The sequence below is a fragment of the Aquarana catesbeiana genome, linkage group LG02 (genome assembly GCF_042186555.1).
Source record: "Aquarana catesbeiana isolate 2022-GZ linkage group LG02, ASM4218655v1, whole genome shotgun sequence".
Taxonomy (NCBI): domain Eukaryota; kingdom Metazoa; phylum Chordata; class Amphibia; order Anura; family Ranidae; genus Aquarana; species Aquarana catesbeiana.
In genome coordinates, this window is record NC_133325.1 from 329,932,719 (window position 1) to 329,951,771 (window position 19,053).

General features: G+C 39.1%; 1 protein-coding gene across 2 annotated transcripts in view; it reads right to left on the reverse strand.

Moving 5' to 3' along the window:
- The window catches only part of DMD (dystrophin), a 3,507,873-nt gene that overhangs the window by 759,321 nt on the left and 2,729,499 nt on the right, over positions 1 to 19,053 (reverse strand). For both annotated transcript variants that reach the window (XM_073614841.1, XM_073614839.1), the window contains one exon: positions 13,413 to 13,559. In XM_073614841.1, the coding sequence (XP_073470942.1) occupies positions 13,413 to 13,559 (147 nt within the window). The remainder of the gene's footprint in view (positions 1 to 13,412; positions 13,560 to 19,053) is intronic.

A 19,053-nucleotide genomic window follows, 5' to 3' on the forward strand; every position in this document is an offset into this window, starting at 1 on the left:
ATGGGCGGGGGGGTTGGGAATCGGGCAGCGGCTTCACTATTGGGAACTTGTTACATGTTACACCCAAAAAAATGAGTGGAACGTGTAAAGCCGTGTAATGTATACACGACCGGACTTGCCAACGGGCTAAACTCCGTCGGCATGTTCTATAACTGAGTCCGTTGGAAATGCAGACAGAAAAAGTCTGATGGGGCATACACACAGTCGGAATGTCCGACCGAAAGCTCCCATCGGACTTTTTCTGTCGGGCCGTGTGTATGCGGCATAACATGTTCCCAAAGGTGAACTTATCCTTTAAAACCTTACTTATGCTATTAGAAAATCTGTTACATTGTTTTTTTGCTATCTGATTGTGAATAGGGGACAGGAAAGAGAGAGAATGCTCAGCAGGGACACAGATGATGAAAACCTGATACAGAGTGTGACCATTTCTCACTGTATCTGAAACTAAAAATGAAGGTCGAAGGTGTGCTTTAGGCAAAAAAAAAAAACATTCTTACTTTTTTATGAAATCAATTGTACTTTACATAGTAAAATTATGTATCATAATAAACAAACAACACGTAGTATAAAACAGATTGTATTTTACTGTACTTTTACAAAACACATTCTATAAAGTTGCTTTTCTACGGCAACATATAATTGAAATGTTTTATGTGCTGTACCAACAAACATACATCTAGTTTACAAACTCTGGTTTGTAATTACATTTCTAATTTAAGGTTTTAAAGTAATTTTTGTCAGGTCCCTCAAGATGCCACTTTACTATCCTAGAAGGTGCTGCCAAAGCAAGCAGTAAACTGCAGTGCTAATTATAAAAATATTGTTTTGTGAATTAATGAGAAATGGGCAGGAGTGAGATTCAATTAGAACTTTGAAGACATATATAAAATCTTGATTCCTAAATTACAACATACAATAAAACAAAGTTTATTATTTAGTAAATAATCTAACTAAAGTTTGTTTTTTGGCATGTTTATTTTAGAAGCAGGACAGAAGATTACATGCATATATAATTAAATAATAGGGTTGCTTTACTGAAGAAATAGAGTGCAGTGAATGTTTACTATGGAAAGTGAATGTTAGCCAATAAGGTTCCCCTATAATCACTTTGAATATCCAATTGTATATGGGGGGGGGGGGGGGACAGAATTGCGGCAAGCACATGATTGGTTGAGGTGTACAAAGCTTCATCTAATTTACAAACTCAGTGAACATTCACTTTGCAAAGAAAATATTCACAATGAATGTTCAATTGAACAGCCTTCACTCCACTACAATGGTAGCCTTTAGGATTATGGAATTTCTATTTTATTAAGCTACCTTTAGTAAATTTAATGCTGAAGTTTAGTAACTTTATTGGGAATAGAGCATCAAAGACATTAGTTACCTGCAATGGTGTGTATCCCATATCCTTCCTTCATGACTGCGGATGCTGGCCAGAGCCACAAATTTTTGTGCTGCAGGGGTTAGCAGTCTTTGCTGTGAGCGTGAAGGACTTCCTGCCCCTCCACCATTGACAGAACTTGTACTATTGTTGTCCCACAATGCAGTGCATTCTGTGAATTAGCAGGGGGATTCTGTAATTTATTTACTCCTCCTTTCACAGAATGCACTGTATAGTGCAAATTCTGGTAGGCCTCATGTACTCTACAGCTACTAAAATGAAGTTTAGGCGGTTTTTTTTCAGCAGCCCCTGTACTCTCCTCTATATGATCTTTTGTGTACATGTACACTCAGTAGTTTATAGATGTTTAGAGGCAGTTGAGGTTATAGGCATTTTTTTGAAAGCAGAAAAATCATGTTCAGGGCTGTAGTTTACTGGCATTTCAAACGCCAAATGCTTGTAACCATGGTAAACTGCATTTATGCGCATTTGCATTAATAAGCATATTTAAAGGGGAAAACATTTCTGATACTTTTTGAACATATAAAAATGTTGAAAAAACACAAATTTCACCACATGCTGTTGCGTACATCAATGTGTGACTCCAGTTGCAATAATCCTGGTTCTTTCACGTAATTTTCCAAGTCTTCTGAGCCTCAGCAACAGAACATCAGGAGCATTTCCTCACCCATAAATCAATAAGGTGATCTTGCACAGTTTCTCAGGTGTTACTCTGTATATAGCCTCATGCAAAAATAGTGCAAATCAGTCAAAGAAAAACAAATAATCCAAGTGTTCAAATATCCAATCCAATAAAGTGTCCAAATATCAGTGGATAAATAAATGAGTATAGTCCTTGTTAATTGAACTTCCACCAAGAAAATCCCATGCCTTCACACAACTGCTCAGTGCTCACAGAACTCTTACCCCAATACAGTGAATAAAAAGCCTTATGGACACATATAAGTGCTGATGGAATCCAACCTCCAGGCTCCGGGCTACAGGTTCTTGAAGTATCGCTAACAGAACAAGAAGCTCATCTGCTCGCTGAGCTGACAGCAGCAGCAGGGACAGCAGCCGGGCACAGTAGGTGACAGCCCACCCCACACAGCAGATAAGATCCTTCTGCCAGGGAGATAGGGGTGCATGCTCATGATGGGATCCATAGTGAAAACACAAAAAATAAGACAGCTACATACAAGCACACTGCTCTCTCTGCTGCTGCTCTCTTTTCCCTCACAGAATGGCTGAAATTGTTAATAATGTACTTGTTTTTCATGCATTGTTGGCATTTGGGAGGGTCTCCTGGGGTTATCTATAAAAAACGCTTCTAACCTCAAACTCTCATAACCACTGCTAAACTCGTATAAACTCAGTATGTGAAAGCTGTAAAACAGACGTTTTTCACAGTTGTTTCCAGCTGTAAAGTTTCCAGCATTCAGAAAAGGTTTTCAGCTGCCCTGTGTACATGAGCCCTTAATGGCGGAAGGGATATGAAGGGGCAGGCGAGCAGCAAAAGTCCTTTAAACTCACAGCTGTTAACCCCTGTAGCACTGGAAGATCTTCACTCTGGGAAGTATCCAACAGAATAAAGAAAGGATTTTACATGTAGCAGCAGCCTAAAAGACATGCGGTACACACTGTAACAGGCAGCTAATGTGTTTGGTGTTGTATCCAAAAAAAATACTAAACTTGCCATGGGTAAAAGATCATCCTAGATACTATTTTACATTCTATACATTGATATCTTTTCATTTAGAGCTATGAGGATTTGATAGCTGATTCACACTTTTGCAGTCTTTTGCAGTCTGTTAACATGACTTACTGAAAAGCAGCCCATTCCATAGATGCAGGCATCCAATGCAGTACAACAGGTCAAAAATTCAGTCTGTATGTTGTGGTAGGCTGGGGTCTTATACTGCATACCGTATTGATTGGCATTCACAATACACGCAAAGCAACACACTACACATAGGCTGCCATTACTGACTTCCTTCTAAAAACACTAGTTGCCTGCTTGTCTTGGGATTCAGTACTAACTTGGGATGTTTCTAATGTACATTAAGAAGCCAGCATTATTACACAACTCCTGATCAGGATACTTTTTCCGTATTTGTGTCAAAGAAAATATTACAGACAAAGGTACAGTAGGACAATTAACATCTTTAGTAAGAAAGGTTTAGAATCCATTGGGGTGTATGGCTTACAGCAAAATGTATATAAACCCTAACACATAACTCTTTTTTCTATTTTTTAGTTTGTTAAATACATTATCAAATGTGTTGTGATATATCTGTTTATTTTCACCTGGTGATCTTACTATTTATGTACTGTCCAAGGGTAACATTTCTGCTCCTCCATGGAAACAGTGCAGTGAGTAGGTATTATCACCATAAAACTAAAAAAAGAAAATCAACAGAGCTAGTATATTCAATGACTAGTGAGCTGCAATATGTTACAATGTTTTTAGTTTGTTTAGATACACGTTATGCATTGGAGCTGAGGTAAAGCATTAGGGTAAGTTACAGGTTATGTGTTATGTATGCTACTAAAACTTAAACATTATTTTCAGGATTATTAAAGATTTAGACAGGAGAGGGTTAATGTTAGAGGGGGCTTTCGTGTTAGGTAAGCTACAGGATTTACAAAGAACTAATATACTACTAATCATCTCCTGCACCATTGGAGAATGCAAGGATCAAAGGCTTAAGCAGGTGGGTATAAAAATAAGCTAATTTTGTTCTGAAGGGAATCTATCATGAAAGAATAACGTGGGCTGCCATAGTTGAAGAATTTTGAGACTGCTAGTTTTCTAGCTGTCATGCTGATGCTTTGACTCCAGTGCTGTTTGAGTAGCTAACCCAAAACAACTGAATAGATAAAAGAATTCTGACACTCATTTAGCATTACTTGTTCTGAGTCTGAGACTTAACAGTAATTTAAAGTGCATCATATTTGACAAAACCCCACTATATGTTTGTTATATGCTCCCATTCATACAGCATGCCTAAAACTATATTTTTTTAATATAATTCTTAACTTTTAAATGTTAAGGCATCATGAGGAGTCATGGCTGACTGCAAGATTTTTTTGAACAATGTCAGAGTGAGTCGTTCCAAAAGTGGGTACACACTGTAAGAAAATTGGGCAAATGTACAACCGGTTTTCCCCGATGTTTCACAGCAAGTCGGAACTGAGGATAGAAATAATGTACGGAAATTCTAGTATGACAAAGGCTTTTTTCTGTTGTTTATTGTTTCTGATCATGAGCAGTCTTTCGTATCTGATTTTTCTCATACGAAAACTGTACGAAAACAGTACACATTAAACAGGAATGATTTGTTCTGTTCACGTATAAGAAAAATTTTGGAGTTTGCCCCTTCAGAAATTTTCATTTGGAAAGTCTGAAATGGATGTCGAAAGTTGTGTACACATAATACGAAAATCAAACGATCGTGCCTCATACTAAATTTCTTTCTGATTTTCTCATAGTGTGTACCCAGCTTAAGGCTGTCTCTTTTTAACATACAATACAAGAAGCCCAGGCTCTGTGACGTTATACCTTTGTCAGGACGACAGTGGTCAAATCTAGTTACCATTGGTCAAATCTAGTTACAATTGGTAATGAAGAACTCCCTCCACAATACAGAGACAGGGATTATTATGGCAAGCACAGCTGCCCAGCCCCCTCATAAAGAGAACTAAATAGGATTTTTTCTTACCAGAGGGTCCAGAATAGAGCATATAAAAAAGTAAGCTGCAAATGTTTTTTTAGGTTTGCTTTGTGAATGGGAACATGCAATACATACTGAAAAAAATTGGCATTATGACAATTTGGCTGCAAAAGTGAAAATACACGTGATCAGGCACCCAATTTGTCAAAAGTAATATCTATTGTTTGGCCCTTCGGTCTGACTCATTCATGTCCTTTGATGTTTCTTGGAAAAGTTGGTCATCATGGTACTCCAAAAATAATCCCTGATGCGGACCATATTATATTATTCCAGGAAAGACATAATGCTGTGTATAATACTACCAATTTGTCAAAAGTAATATCTATTGTTCACTCATTATACTCATTTGAGAAGCTACTAGCCCTTCGGTCTGGCTCATTCATGTCCTTTAATGTTTCTTTGAAAAGTTGGTCATCATGCTACTCCAAAAATAATCCCTGATATGGACTATATTATATTATTCCAGGAAAGACATAATGCTGTGTATAATATTGTTTAAAGTTACTCGTATTTATGCTACTGCACTTTTAGTATAGTCTTGTTTGTGTGGCCACCAATGTGTCATGCTAGGCTAACCTATGTACTCCATATTTCTTGTCTTTGTATGTTAAAATACCTCAGTAAGTATTTTGAAATAAAAAATGAAAATACACTTTAAGTCAGACAAGTGACAAGAATGGCACTTCCATCATGACAGAGCCACTTTAAATTCCCCTCCACATGAATGGGTATTTTATACTTAGTGTAATATATGTATACCCAGGTTCAATCCTTGTAATTAACCTCACATCACACTTTAGTAAATCCGGTCCATTTATTGCAGTAACCAGTAGTGAGCAGGTAGAATTGAACTTTTAGAAGCTGAAGCACATTTGTAAATGTTTGCTATTACTACTACACATCAGTGCTCTTTACCCTAAGCTATTATACCCATTTATCATAAAAAGTAGGCTCATCTCAAAGTGTAATAAATGTAATTTCTCAGTCTTTTTATTTTTGCATAGGGTAAAAGCTCAGTTTATGACTGTTTCATGCAAAGTACAACCTTATGTTGTTAATAATTTTCTACCCATACACTAGTATATTACCAGTGTAATGAATATAATAAGAGACTCAAGGCTGGAAGTTAAAAATCCCAGCTTGTCTAATTTGCAGAGGTATAATCACACTACTGACAAAAGAAACATATGTTCAGCAGTATTACATCTTTTGGCGTTAGGGTTTTGGGATTAATTTGAAAGGGTTTTACGCTGGTCTTACACAAACAATTGAAAGGTAAGAAGTGTAGCATGTTCTTATAATTTCCCTTTATTCTGCAGATATATAGGTGACATATGTTTCTTAGGGGGCTGGGGAACTAGCTGTTCAAAAACAATATTTTTGTGTTGAACAGCAGAACACCCCCCCCCCTTTTATTAAAAAGAACATTTGATTCTACACAGACATTTGGGTAACTTTTGGAATTCTTTAGCTGTTAAAAATAAAGAATATTACAATACAAAATAGGAATAATTACCCTGTAAAAGTGCTCACACTGTTGTGCTACCTTAGGATAGCCATTTTGTCTGAGAGTGGATTTGGATTTCTGTGATGGCCAATACTATTGTATACACTTGAGTGCCCACCCCTTCCTTTAACAATGGAGGAAAAAAGGAGGATTGGTGATTGATTGCAGAACAGGGGAAGATAAAGGCAGCTGGGGAAGGGTGCAATTCAAGGTGGTGGGGGTGGTTAAAGTTCAATTCATCACTAATGTTATGGTATCTTTATTGGTAAGAGGGGATTTGAAGTGCCAATGATCACTGATGAAGGTGAGGGAGGGTTTGATTGGATTAGTTTAAAGTGGTTTGGGTATATCTATAACATATTCATGCAATGGAATTTTGTCCTTCAAATATTTTTTTCCCCTAATAACAGAAAACTTGCACTTGGCTTCAGTGGGTGACTTTTAAAGGCTAACTGCACTTTAACAAACTTTATACCAGCATATCTCTTAATTTTTCCAAAAATTGTTAATAATCCATAAAGGGGTCATCCTGGGGTGTTTGTATTGTCCTGACATTTTTGTTTGATATATTTTGTATTTTCATATGTGTTATTGCTGTTTCCTGATAAGTATTAAAAATACCAGCAAAAGAAAACTCTTTTTGCCAAAAAAAAAGATAAAAAAATGAATTTGAATATAGTGTTTCACACAACATAGTTGCCAGTCAAACTATCACAGCACTGAAATCTAAAAAAATGGCCTGGAATATGCTGTTATTGACGTGGTTAAGCCAAACAATATAATATATAATTATATAATTTTTTTTTGTTTGTTTGCATAACATCAAGAGTCATTCAACTAACTTTCTGTGAGCCCCAGCTGTTATTGACACACTCCCTAAAGATGCATAATCATGGGGCCTAGGCTCACAGGGGAATGTTGCACAAAATGTCGCTCACATGTTATTCTATGCAGCACTGAGGGTTTCGACTGCTGTTACTGAAGGAGAAGAAAAAAGATCCTGTACAGTATATCACAAGACCAGCCAGAAGAGCAGTGCCCTCTGGTTAAGCTAAACTATATACTATATAAATATAGAATTTTCCTTAATTTACTATTAAATAACAGCTGAAGGAATATTTTTGAGCAATATTTTTTGTAACAATATAAGATCTGGTAGGTATGGAAAGCAATGCTGAAGCAGCTATGTTCTACTCACTCTCTCCATGCTCCAATACTGACTTGTGTTGCTATGGCTATTTTAGTGATTTTTATAGCATAATTATATGGAATAATGCATTTTAGTTACCGTGTATTGTTTTTAGAAGCTGTGCTTCCTCTATTCATATGCTAATTGACACATTTGACTGGTTTCATAGAGACCGGCAAAACAGGATATGATGTTGGCAGGAAATGGGGGAGGGGAAAAAAAGACTTTAACATAGCCATGTGCTGAACACAAAGAAAGCACTTGTTTTGGGCACTCTTGAACTTGGGCTAGTTTGGCCTTTGTCCTAAACATGGGAAGCATGGAGGAGTTTTTGAAGAGATCCTGCATGGAAGAAAGAGGACTTCATATAACCAGGAAGAACCTAGGGATGACGTTAAATCTACAACCCAAGTTATGTAACAGTTTAGTTTATCCCTATCAAATACATTGTCCATGCTCATTTGCTAGTAGGGATTGAAATTTGTGCATGTGTATATTGTATGCGTATTTTGTAATACTCTCTATGTCGTGTATTGTTTTTCTAAAATTTTAAGTAGTTTGTATGTACAGCATTCTTGTTTAGTGAAGCTCATAATATACTATACAGGTTTTTATGCTTCCTTAATTTACTGCAAAGTGACCTAAGAGATACAAAGCAAAACAGCTTTCATGTCCTCCTCCACAGCTGGTTCTCTTCTGGGTTATATAACATCCAGAGTCATTCAAGTGATTCACTTATCACATGACCAGCAAAAAGACCAGTGCCCTCTACAATCATATTGCAGTGCATAGTATACAGTTCACATTGCTTGCCAGGGTCCATTTAAAGAAATGTATGCTTTGTAGGTTCTTCAAATGTGTAGAGATGAGAAAAAGGCAGCCTGACCAAAATATTGTACTGCTCATGCAGTTTGCTTCTCATATTTGTATATATAAGGACTATACAGAGTCCCATTCTGTCAATGATGCTTGTGTGAAGAGTTGAGTGTGTAGAATAAAACATATGACAGTTATTGGGTCTGAATGACCTTGCCAAGTGGAAATCAGGTGCTTTACTTGGGTACATTTTCTACAAGATCATGTGGTTGTCATTTTGTCTTTCTATAAAATGTTAAATATTTATTTTTGGGGATTGTAAGCTTACAGTAAATACTTTTTTTTATATTGGCAACTACAACTAACTACTGGATGGTTAGCAATATAGAGTTAGAAACTAGAGCTGTTATGTAAACCCATAAAGCTGTTTCAGTGCACACGGCAGCGAGGCACTAAGAAATGATTGAACAAGAAGCCCAGTTTCTATGAAGGACTGTCAATAAGCACTGTATTTAAATTTCAACATACTGGCACTTACGCAAAAAATGTTGCCTATTAAAACACTCTTGAACTGCAGCACTGAGGTCACAGGTTCAATTCTAACAAAGAACACTATCTACATGGACTTTATGTTATCCATTGTTTGAATTCCTTACCTCTAGATCAGTTATTCTCGGTCAGGGATTCATTGAACTCTAGGGTTCCTCCAGAGGTTGCTAGGAAGTCCAAGAGCTGTGGTTGATTGACCTCCCATCTAAAGGTGCCTGCATAGTTCTGGGACCAACGCCACGTTACACATTTATTCACTGAATAAACATAACTAGCGCTTTGTGCATTGCATGGAGTCCCTTTTTAAAGCAGTTCACATGCAAGAATTATGGAAGGATGGTCAATAAATTACTTTAAAAATACATCAATACTGTTGTATTAATTTAAGAAGGGAGAAAAAGATAGAAAGCTAGTTGGGTTGGTAGATGAAAACAATTATGTTATTTTGAATCCAGACTGATTATGCTTTTGTTATCTGTTAATGAATTTAACATGGGTTAAAGCACACCTAGGGCAATATAACATAGATTGTCATCTAATATTAGTTTAGAGTTTAAACTTACTTCTGTTCTTTTTTTTTATAAGATGTGGCTTTTGCATTCATCAATGTATTATACAATGTACACCAATTTATTATACAATGTGATGTAGTGACAACTAAGGAATGCAAATTTAAAAAAAAATACATTTTATTACTAAAAGAAATATGTGGTGTAGTTGCCTGGTTATACTGAACCAACGTCTTCATTACATTTTCAGTCACTAATTTGAAACAAGTATGCCTATCATGACATTAGTAACAAATCACAATGTACAGGAACAGTATAATTTTTCTAAAAAGCTCTATTTTTTTTCATTGAAAATGAGTCCACACGGCAAGGAAAATAAAGGCTAATGCACAACAACCAGGATACACACTACATAATAGCAACAACCCTGGGCCAACATCATAGATTAATAAATTGAATTAATTAATAAATAAATGAATAAATCAATACTGACTCTGATGCCTGAACAAATATTGTGTGTGTAAGGTAATAAGTAACTACAGTATATGCATTACAGTCATGCTGATGGGGTAACCTTAGCATTACTGCATTGCACAGTAACACGCATAACATGCATTGGTGTGATGTGGTGCTATTCATTCTTAATGGCACCCCAAAACCCCTTCTCAGCTCACTGCGACACACAGTAACACCCTAGCATGTGCTGAGGCATGCTGAATCACCAAAAGTGTCGCAGGTCTTCTTTTCAGTGCATCGCCAGCCTATTTTAATGAAGGGGCTGCATTAATGCAACACACAATAATGTGCATGTGTTAATGCAATGCACCAATGTGAATGGGCCCTTACACATTAGTTAGCATGCATGCACCTAACATGAAAAAGAAAATTGGAGGTTATGTCTATTTTGGCTAAAAGTATTAAACGCAAAGATTAATCAGAACAGAGTCATTAACAGAGAATAAAAACATGAGGTAGTGCATATGTAAATTATAAACATAAATCAGGTTAAACCTTACTATCTATGAACATGTTTGTGGGCAGAAGCAATGTCATCAAGCAATTACATACATGGTAACATACATGAAAGAAAATGAAGGCAGACAAGATGGCAGAACTTTGAGACATCCAGTATGCCCAGACTACCATTTAACAAGCCAGACACTTTCCAGAAACATTGGTGTTCTTGAATGTACAATAAGTCTCTGTTGTGTTTTCTGACAATAACCAACAACAGGCTTAGATGATCTCTGAGGTATGTAGATTATAGTGAACCAAAGTTATACCGAAACTGCAATTAGAATATTTTTTTTTTCTAAAGGCTCATTTTTTATTTAGTACTAACAGCACAAATTACCAACACTCTATGGGACTGTACAAGAAAAAAACATATGCTGTAATAGCAGCCATACCAGTATCTTGTATATGCCTTTCCTATGCTCCTCTGCCACTCCATTAAGCCACCAAACATGCAGAAACATGCAAAAAAATGGTGGTACTTCAGCCCAATAGGCAAATGGGTTGATGCATTTGAGAATGGCCTAAATAGAGAAAGGGCTCATAGAAATCCCCCCATCCCACTTCCTCAGTCAGTATAACATATTTGCTTTTCGCCTCTGTTTTGCTCTAACTGTCTTCCACTGTCCATCTCACATTAAAAGGTACTGACAAATACAGAAAGAGGAGCAGGCAAAGCAGGTAAGTCAAATATGCTGCTCCCCAGCAGATGCAGGACAAGAGAATGTCACCAGCACACCATGGATTTCCAGATTAGGTACAAAGCTTTATTCAGTGATCACATCATCATAGCAAAAGCAATGTTTTGGAGCCTCGCAGAACCCCTTCATCGGGCATCAGATAATCTCGCTCTGATTATCTTCGGTCGGCACTGCAGCATTCATTTAAACACACACACACAGCCATTTTTCAGGAAAGTGTGCGTTGGGAATAGCATTAAAACCAAAATTCCCATGCTTGTAAGAAACCATATGTATAAACAAAATCTATAAACTTGTATATGCGTGTTCCCACACTTAAAAAATGTATGTCATGTATGATATCAAAAAGTTCAACGCAACAGTGTGAATAACTATAAAAAGGAAAAAAAACAAAACAGTATAAAACAATCGATGAAAAGTCCATAATTGAATAAAGTCCATAAATAACTTTAATCAAATGTGCTTCCTAATGTTTATTCTGTGATTATCATATATATATATATATATATATATATATATATATATATATATATATATATATATATATATATATATTTATATAATTCATATCTGATCCGCTTAACATAGGAACGAAGGTGCTCCACCACAGTTCCCACCACCTATCACTGCAGCCTCTTAGTTCACAAATTGACACTACACTACTACACTAATGTAAGGTCTATCAAGCTTTCCCAGACACTGGGTAATTATTATGCAGTATGCTTCCAAGCAGCCTCTGGCAGATCATCTATCCTGGGACTCAGGATTTAGCCCATATAGAAAGTGGTAAAAAAACCTTAAAAACTCTCATGGTGTAGTAAGTAAAAACCCAATACTTTAATAAGCCCAAAGGATTAAAAGCTCCTTACAAAGCAGGTGCACTATAAACTCCGGTGGACAAGATAAATCACCACTTTTAATATAAAAACAGATTTCCTCCTTAAGAATAAACTTCTATGGTAACAGCATGTAAGATGGCCATTATCGAACCTCCGGGCGTGAGGACCTCATACAGCTCTGCCTCCTTGTTTGATACATTTTTTGTTTTTTTTCCTTTTAAGTTATTCACACTGTTGCACTGCATGTTGGGAATGGTATGTTGGAATCAGCAGATGCAGGGACCCCTGCAACAGTATGGCTTTTGTATCACACACCAGAGTGACTTTGAGCCCGGGTTCACACCATAATACGCTGCGCACCGCACAGGAGCGCTGTGCGTCCCTGTTCACCGTTTCAGGGACGAATCAGGGCCGATTCTATGCCTGAATTTGGCCCTGAAACGCAGCCAAAGACGCACAGCGTTTTTGTGCAGTGCGCACCGCAGCCGCCCCGGAGATATGTGAACCGGCTCCATAGGGAGCCAGTCACATTCTCCTGCTATGCGAATTAGAGGTGCGGAAACGCACCTCTAATTCGCATAGGTGTGAACCCGGGCTTAATGCTCATTCACAAATATTTGTAGAAATTATTTTGGTAATCTAACATAGTACTATGTGAGTCATAACAGTATGATTGTTCATTCTTTCAGTGTAAATGTTCTTTTGATATCCCGCCTTACAGACAGACTACTAATAACCTTGATAATAACAAAATATGAATCTGTAATCGATTCACACTCGCACTTCAAAAAACATATTTCTCTGTTCAAAGAAAATTAAGGTTTGCATGTGAATACTAAAACCATGGAACATTCCATAACACATGGAACTAATTATGAATGAAGAAACAACAAAAAACAACCACCTACTGTTTTGCCTCTCATGATGGACTGAAAGCACATTTTTCTTTTATAATTACTAATAGTTTTACAATATACACTGTCAATCTCTGTTATTTTTCTGAATCCATATATATCCCTGGCCATTTTAATTATACCTTAAATGGCACTTCAAATCTCAATCCAATAGTCTATGATTCGTTCGCAAGACTAAATACAAGGGACAACAGCAAACAAAAAGTAACAGCAGCAATTTGCTTTAAAAAAAGGTAATCCAAGAAATGTTTACCTGCAGGAGCTTCCATCTTGTGTTCAACTCCTCCAGATGACTGAGGTTATATGGTGACAGCTGGATATCAGTTGCAGTGAACTGGTGTGCAAGATCATTTACTTGATTTACATTATTTTTAATTGGTGCTATTTCTGCTCGGAAGGCCTGAGTAAAGAATATACACCAAAATAAGAATCAGAACAAGAGTCAAAATATTTTTTTCACGCATTGTAAACAGCATTACAGAAAGGTAGGTCAGAAATAGAAGGACATATTGTTTGCTTTATTTAAAGTCATATTACAAAACATGTAGACACCATCCAGAAACAATTTTTATTTCAGTTTCTGGTACAGTAGGTGGGTTTTATCTCCTACAGGGTAGCTCCCAGGATCCTATAACAGCAATTCACCCCACTATAGCTCAAGAAAACCAACTTTCACATTTCAGATTTTTGGTGTATGGTGTTCAAGTTATTTCTCCATAAACTCCTATGGAGAATTTACTGGAATTCATAGTAACCTGCTTTTAAGTAAACTCTCCAAAGAAACACAGTTATGCCCCGTACACACGGTCGGATTTTCCGAAGGAAAATGTGTGATAGGACCTTGTTGTCGAAAATTCCGACCGTGTGTGGGCTCCATCACACATTTTCCATCGGATTTTCAGACACACAAAGTTTGCTATAAAATTTTCCGACAACAAAATCCGTTGTCGGAATTTCCGATCGTGTGTACACAAATCCGACGCACAAAGTGCCACGCATGCTCAGAATAAATAAAGAGATGAAAGCTATTGGCTACTGCCCCGTTTAGAGTCCCGACATACGTGTTTTACGTCACCACGTTCAGAACGATCGGATTTTCCGACAACTTTGTGTGACCGTGTGTATGCAAGACAAGTTTGAGCCAATATCCGTCGGAAAAAATCTTAGGATTTTGTTGTCGGAATGTCCGATCATTGTCCGACCGTGTGTACGGGGCATTACAGTTGACTATGGAAGACTGGCTTGACTCAACTCAGTTAATAAAATGTCAAATATAATAAACATGGGAAGAAAATCTAGTCCTTAAAAGCACTAACACATGGCAACAGATAGAATTTATCCCTACTGACCCTCTAACATACCTCCCTTTGAGACAAAATGACACCATCCAAAAGAATTTTTTTTTTTTAGATTCTGGTAGTTTTTATAGTAGTTTTTTCCAGGACCCTAAAAACTGAACCCCAGCAAAACTCAAGAAAGCCAACTTTCACATTTCAGAGAAGCCTTGGTGTCAGCTGTTGAAGTTACTTTTCCATAACTTCCTGGTAATTAGGCTCCACCTGATGCTGGCTACTGAAAAGGTATATAGTCCTTTGATAAACTAAAAACAAGAAAAACTTTGTTCAGCCTCTACTCCAATCCTGGCGAGAGATGCTATCCCCAGCTTCAGCTAATTCACACCAATTCAGCCCTGCCAAAAAAAAGAAACCCTTCATTTGTTACCCTTTGTTACCCTTAGCAATCACAATTGCTACTAAGTACTTCATACTTCCAACTGCATATCAATAATCTGTTCCCACTAGCAGTACCTTCCCTGCATTTAATCTATTGAAGGCTGTCTCTATTATTCTCTTACCCTTAGCAACCCCTCAGAAATCTGCCTCTACAACTGCTTCCTTTTTCCCACCACTTCTCAGTACTGTTACTATTCCCCCATCAGCTGTACAATCTGCCCATATCCCTGCTATCACATACAGGATTCCAGTTTTCAAACCTAAAAAGAAAGACATTTCTTTCCCAACCCATACAATTCTGCCACTCTTCACAGCTGCCTCAACTATTGTTCAGCCAGTTCCTAACTCCATGCCTGCAACTCCAGTTCAGCCTATGCTAACTGGTTCAGTCCAGCCTGTTCCAGTGGTTGCTGACCTGATCCAGTCTGCCTCTATGCATACTGATCTGGTCCAATCTTCCTCCATGCCTGCTGATCTGGTCCAGTCTGCCTTCGTGCCTGCTGATCTGGTCCAGGCTGCCTCCATGCCTGCTGATCCAGTCCAGTTTGCCTCCATGCTTGCTTATACAGTCTATTTTACCTCCATGCCTATCATGTGGTCCACTCTGCCTTAATGCCCCCTGATCTGATCCATTTTTCCTCCATGCCCAATGATCTGGTCCAGTCCACCTCCATGCCTGCTAATCCAGTCCAATCTGCCTCCATACCTGCTGATTTGGTCCATTCTAACTCCATAACAGTTCTTCTGGTACAGCCTACCTTCACGCCAATTGTTTCAGTCCAGCCTGCCTCCATGCCTGTTGCTCCATTGATATGCCACCTGCTATCCAGTCTGATGCTTATGAACCCCTGCCTATTGTCCAGTTTGACTCCATTTATCCTCCATTTATCCTCTGCCTACACGCCCCTGTTGGGTTCGCAACAGAACTTTCAAACATTGCAAAATTTCTGAGCCAAACAATGAACCCCATCAAGGTATGTGGGACCCAAACCTAAAAAATCAAAAGTGCCCATTTTGAAGGCTTATGTGCAAGTCATTGGGCATATAAAGGGTATGGGGGTCTGGGTACTGACCTGGGGGACATGTATCAATGAAAAAAAAGTTTGTAAAAATAGATAATTTTTAAATGAGCAGTGATTTAATGATGCTTAAATTGAAAAAATAAAAATGAAAAATTCCTTTAAATATAGTGCCTGTGGGGTCCCCTTAGTCTGCCTACAAAGTGGCACATCTGTACCGTGTATAGAACCTACTGCAGCAAAAATTACATTTATCAAGAAAAAAAAAACTTTTTCCCTGCAAGCTTTCTTTATTTTGTAAACAACAGCTTTGGGAGCCAGTCTGTATGATGAGGCCACAATTTAGTGCACTTGGGGCAAAATTAGAGATTTTTTGGATACATTCTGATGTCTGTTTTGCAGACTTTGGATAGAAGTAACAGGTGTGGAAAAATTGGGCTTTGGGTGTTGGTGGTGCCTTCACACCGTAACCCTATAGAGGTATTCTTGATGAAAGCAAGAATTTGCCTTGCTGTACAAAATGTAAATTACATGCATCTGTCAAACAGGTGCAGAAAAATTGGGTCCTTGGGTGTTAAATGTGCCCATGAAATCTATACCAACATTTTTCTTCCTGATAAAATTAACACCCACAAAGCTAGGCAGCCTAGACAGTCTTGCACAGATTCCACATCCCAAAAACACTTAATCGGTGACATCGGCATCAGGGGCTTTATAGCTGCTGCTAATCCAGGAATTATTTATTTTGATAAATGTCAGCTGATCAACGGAGTCTGTAGACAGACGCGCTGTTTTATCTGTCACAAAAACTCTGGCAGCTCAATTGCATACTGGGCAAGTTCTGGCCACTGGTCTAGTCTCATGACCAGTAACCCAGTGGATCATCGACTGGAGAGCTCTTCATGTCTGTTTTCACCCCTAGAAAATCTTCCACCATATGATGCAGATGTTGCCGATGGGATATGGTAGCTGGCAGCCCTGGGCACTGAGGAATAAAAACAATTTGAAAGGCATCACTGAGGCAGCCGATTTCTGTGCCGCTCCTCCTTTGACCAACAGAAGCCTCAAAACTAGCTTTTTCAGAATCCTCCTCCTCCCTCTGCTCTTGTGTGTTTTGTGGCAACGCAAGAATGATGTCTGCATAAAGCGGGCCTTGACAGGAAAGGAAGTCCTCCTCTTCCTCCTGCTGCTCTTCCTTAAGTGCTCTGTCCATAATGCCACACAGAGTCTGCTCAACAGGGATTGTGTCACTGATGCATGCATTGTCATGGCTCACCATCCTTGTGGCCTCCTCAAATGGTGACAGTACAATGCATGCATCCTTTATCAGCAGCCATTGGCATGGGGAAAAAAATCCAAGCCGCCCTGAGCCTGTCTTTGTGCCATACTCACACAGGTACTCATTGACAGCCCTCTTCTGCATGTGCAGCCACTGCAGCATTGCCTTGTTGAGTTCCACCTGGTGGGCATGTCACAAATCAGGTGGTTTATGGGCATGTGGAATTCCCTCTGAATTTCAGCCAACCGAACATTGGCTGTGTATGACCACCTAAAATGGCTACAGACTCTTTTGGCCTGCTTTAGAAGATCTTGCAACCCTGGGTACCTGTTTAAAAACACTGCACCACCAAATTGAGGACATGTGCCAGGCATGGCACGTGTCAACTTTCTCTGTTGAAGGGCAGGCAGGAGGTTGCTGCCATTATCACACACCATCATACCTGGTTCAAAGTGGCGTGGCATGACCCACCTCTGGGCCTGCCCCTGCAGAGCTGGAAGAAGCTCTGTTCCAGTGTGACTCCTGTCCCCTAGACAGACCCGCTGAAGCACTGCATGGCTTCTTTTAGCCTGACTCATTGAAAAGCCCCTTGAATGCTTAGAGGGTACTCGTGGTTCATAGGACAATTCAGCAGAGGAAGGCATGGAAGAGGAGAAGGGGGTGGTGCTGATAAATCTCGCATCAGCACCACTAGCTGTATAGAGATGTGGCAGCAAAACAAGCTCCAACCCTGAGCCCTGTCCTTCATCTTTTCTGGTTGCAAGCAGAGTTACCCAGTGTGCTGTGAAGAAAATATATCATCCCTGACCATGCTTGCTGGACCACGTGTCAGCAGTAACGTGGACCTTGCAGCTGACTGCCTTGTCCAATGATGTCACAACATTGCCTTCCACATGGTGGCACAGAGCTGGAATGGCCTTATGTGCAAAGAATTAGTGACTGGGAGCCTGTCATTGTGGTACAGCGCATTCTGCAAACTCATTGAAGGGGGCCAAATCCACCAGATGGAAAAGGCAGGAGTTGTAAAGCCAGTAATTTACACAAGCTGGAATTTAGATGCTGGGCATGTGGGTGGAAGGGACTGTATGTTTTTCGTTGCAGTAGCTGGGGCAGAGAAATTTGTCTTCTATTCTCTATGGCTGGTGATATGGTGCTGGCAATCATGCTGCAAGGACCTGTGACACCCTTCGATATACCATCATCCTTGTCAGTAGAGGCTGCTGAGAGGTCATGAGATATAGCAGAGGTAGACCTGAAGGGTGAGTAGTGAGGAGGAGAAGAATTGCAACCCTTGTGTGGCACTCAGGTGCTCTTGCCAATTGGCTGAATGGTGGGACAATAAATGCCTTGTCAAGCATGTGGTACCAAAATGGCTGGTGTTTTTGCACACGCTTGATCTGCTAGAGGCAAAGTTTGCAAATCGCAACAGTATGATTGGCTGCACATGTGCTAAAAAACACCCCAACAGCTGAGCTGTGGGAAGTGGGCCAGGAGATAACAGATTCACAATCTGATGGAAGATGGGGGCTGCGTTCTACTCTTCCATGATGGCTGCCTCTGTTTGATGTTGTGCTTCATCTTCACTTTCCTCCTCTGCTCTATCCGGCACCCAAGTCACGTCAGTGACTTCATCATCATCATCTTCTCCATCCTCATCATCACTGGAGCCAACTTGGCAATATGTTGCTGCTGGGGGAACATGACTGCCAATTTCTTGTTTATCAGTGTTCTCCCCTCTCTGTAGGCTCATGTCCCTACCTTCCTCAACCTTAGAGTCAGATCCAACATCTAAAGCAAGTAATCCCTGTACATCGTCAAGGAGCAAGTGGTTGATGCTGTGTTCAAACAATTCAGCTGACTCCT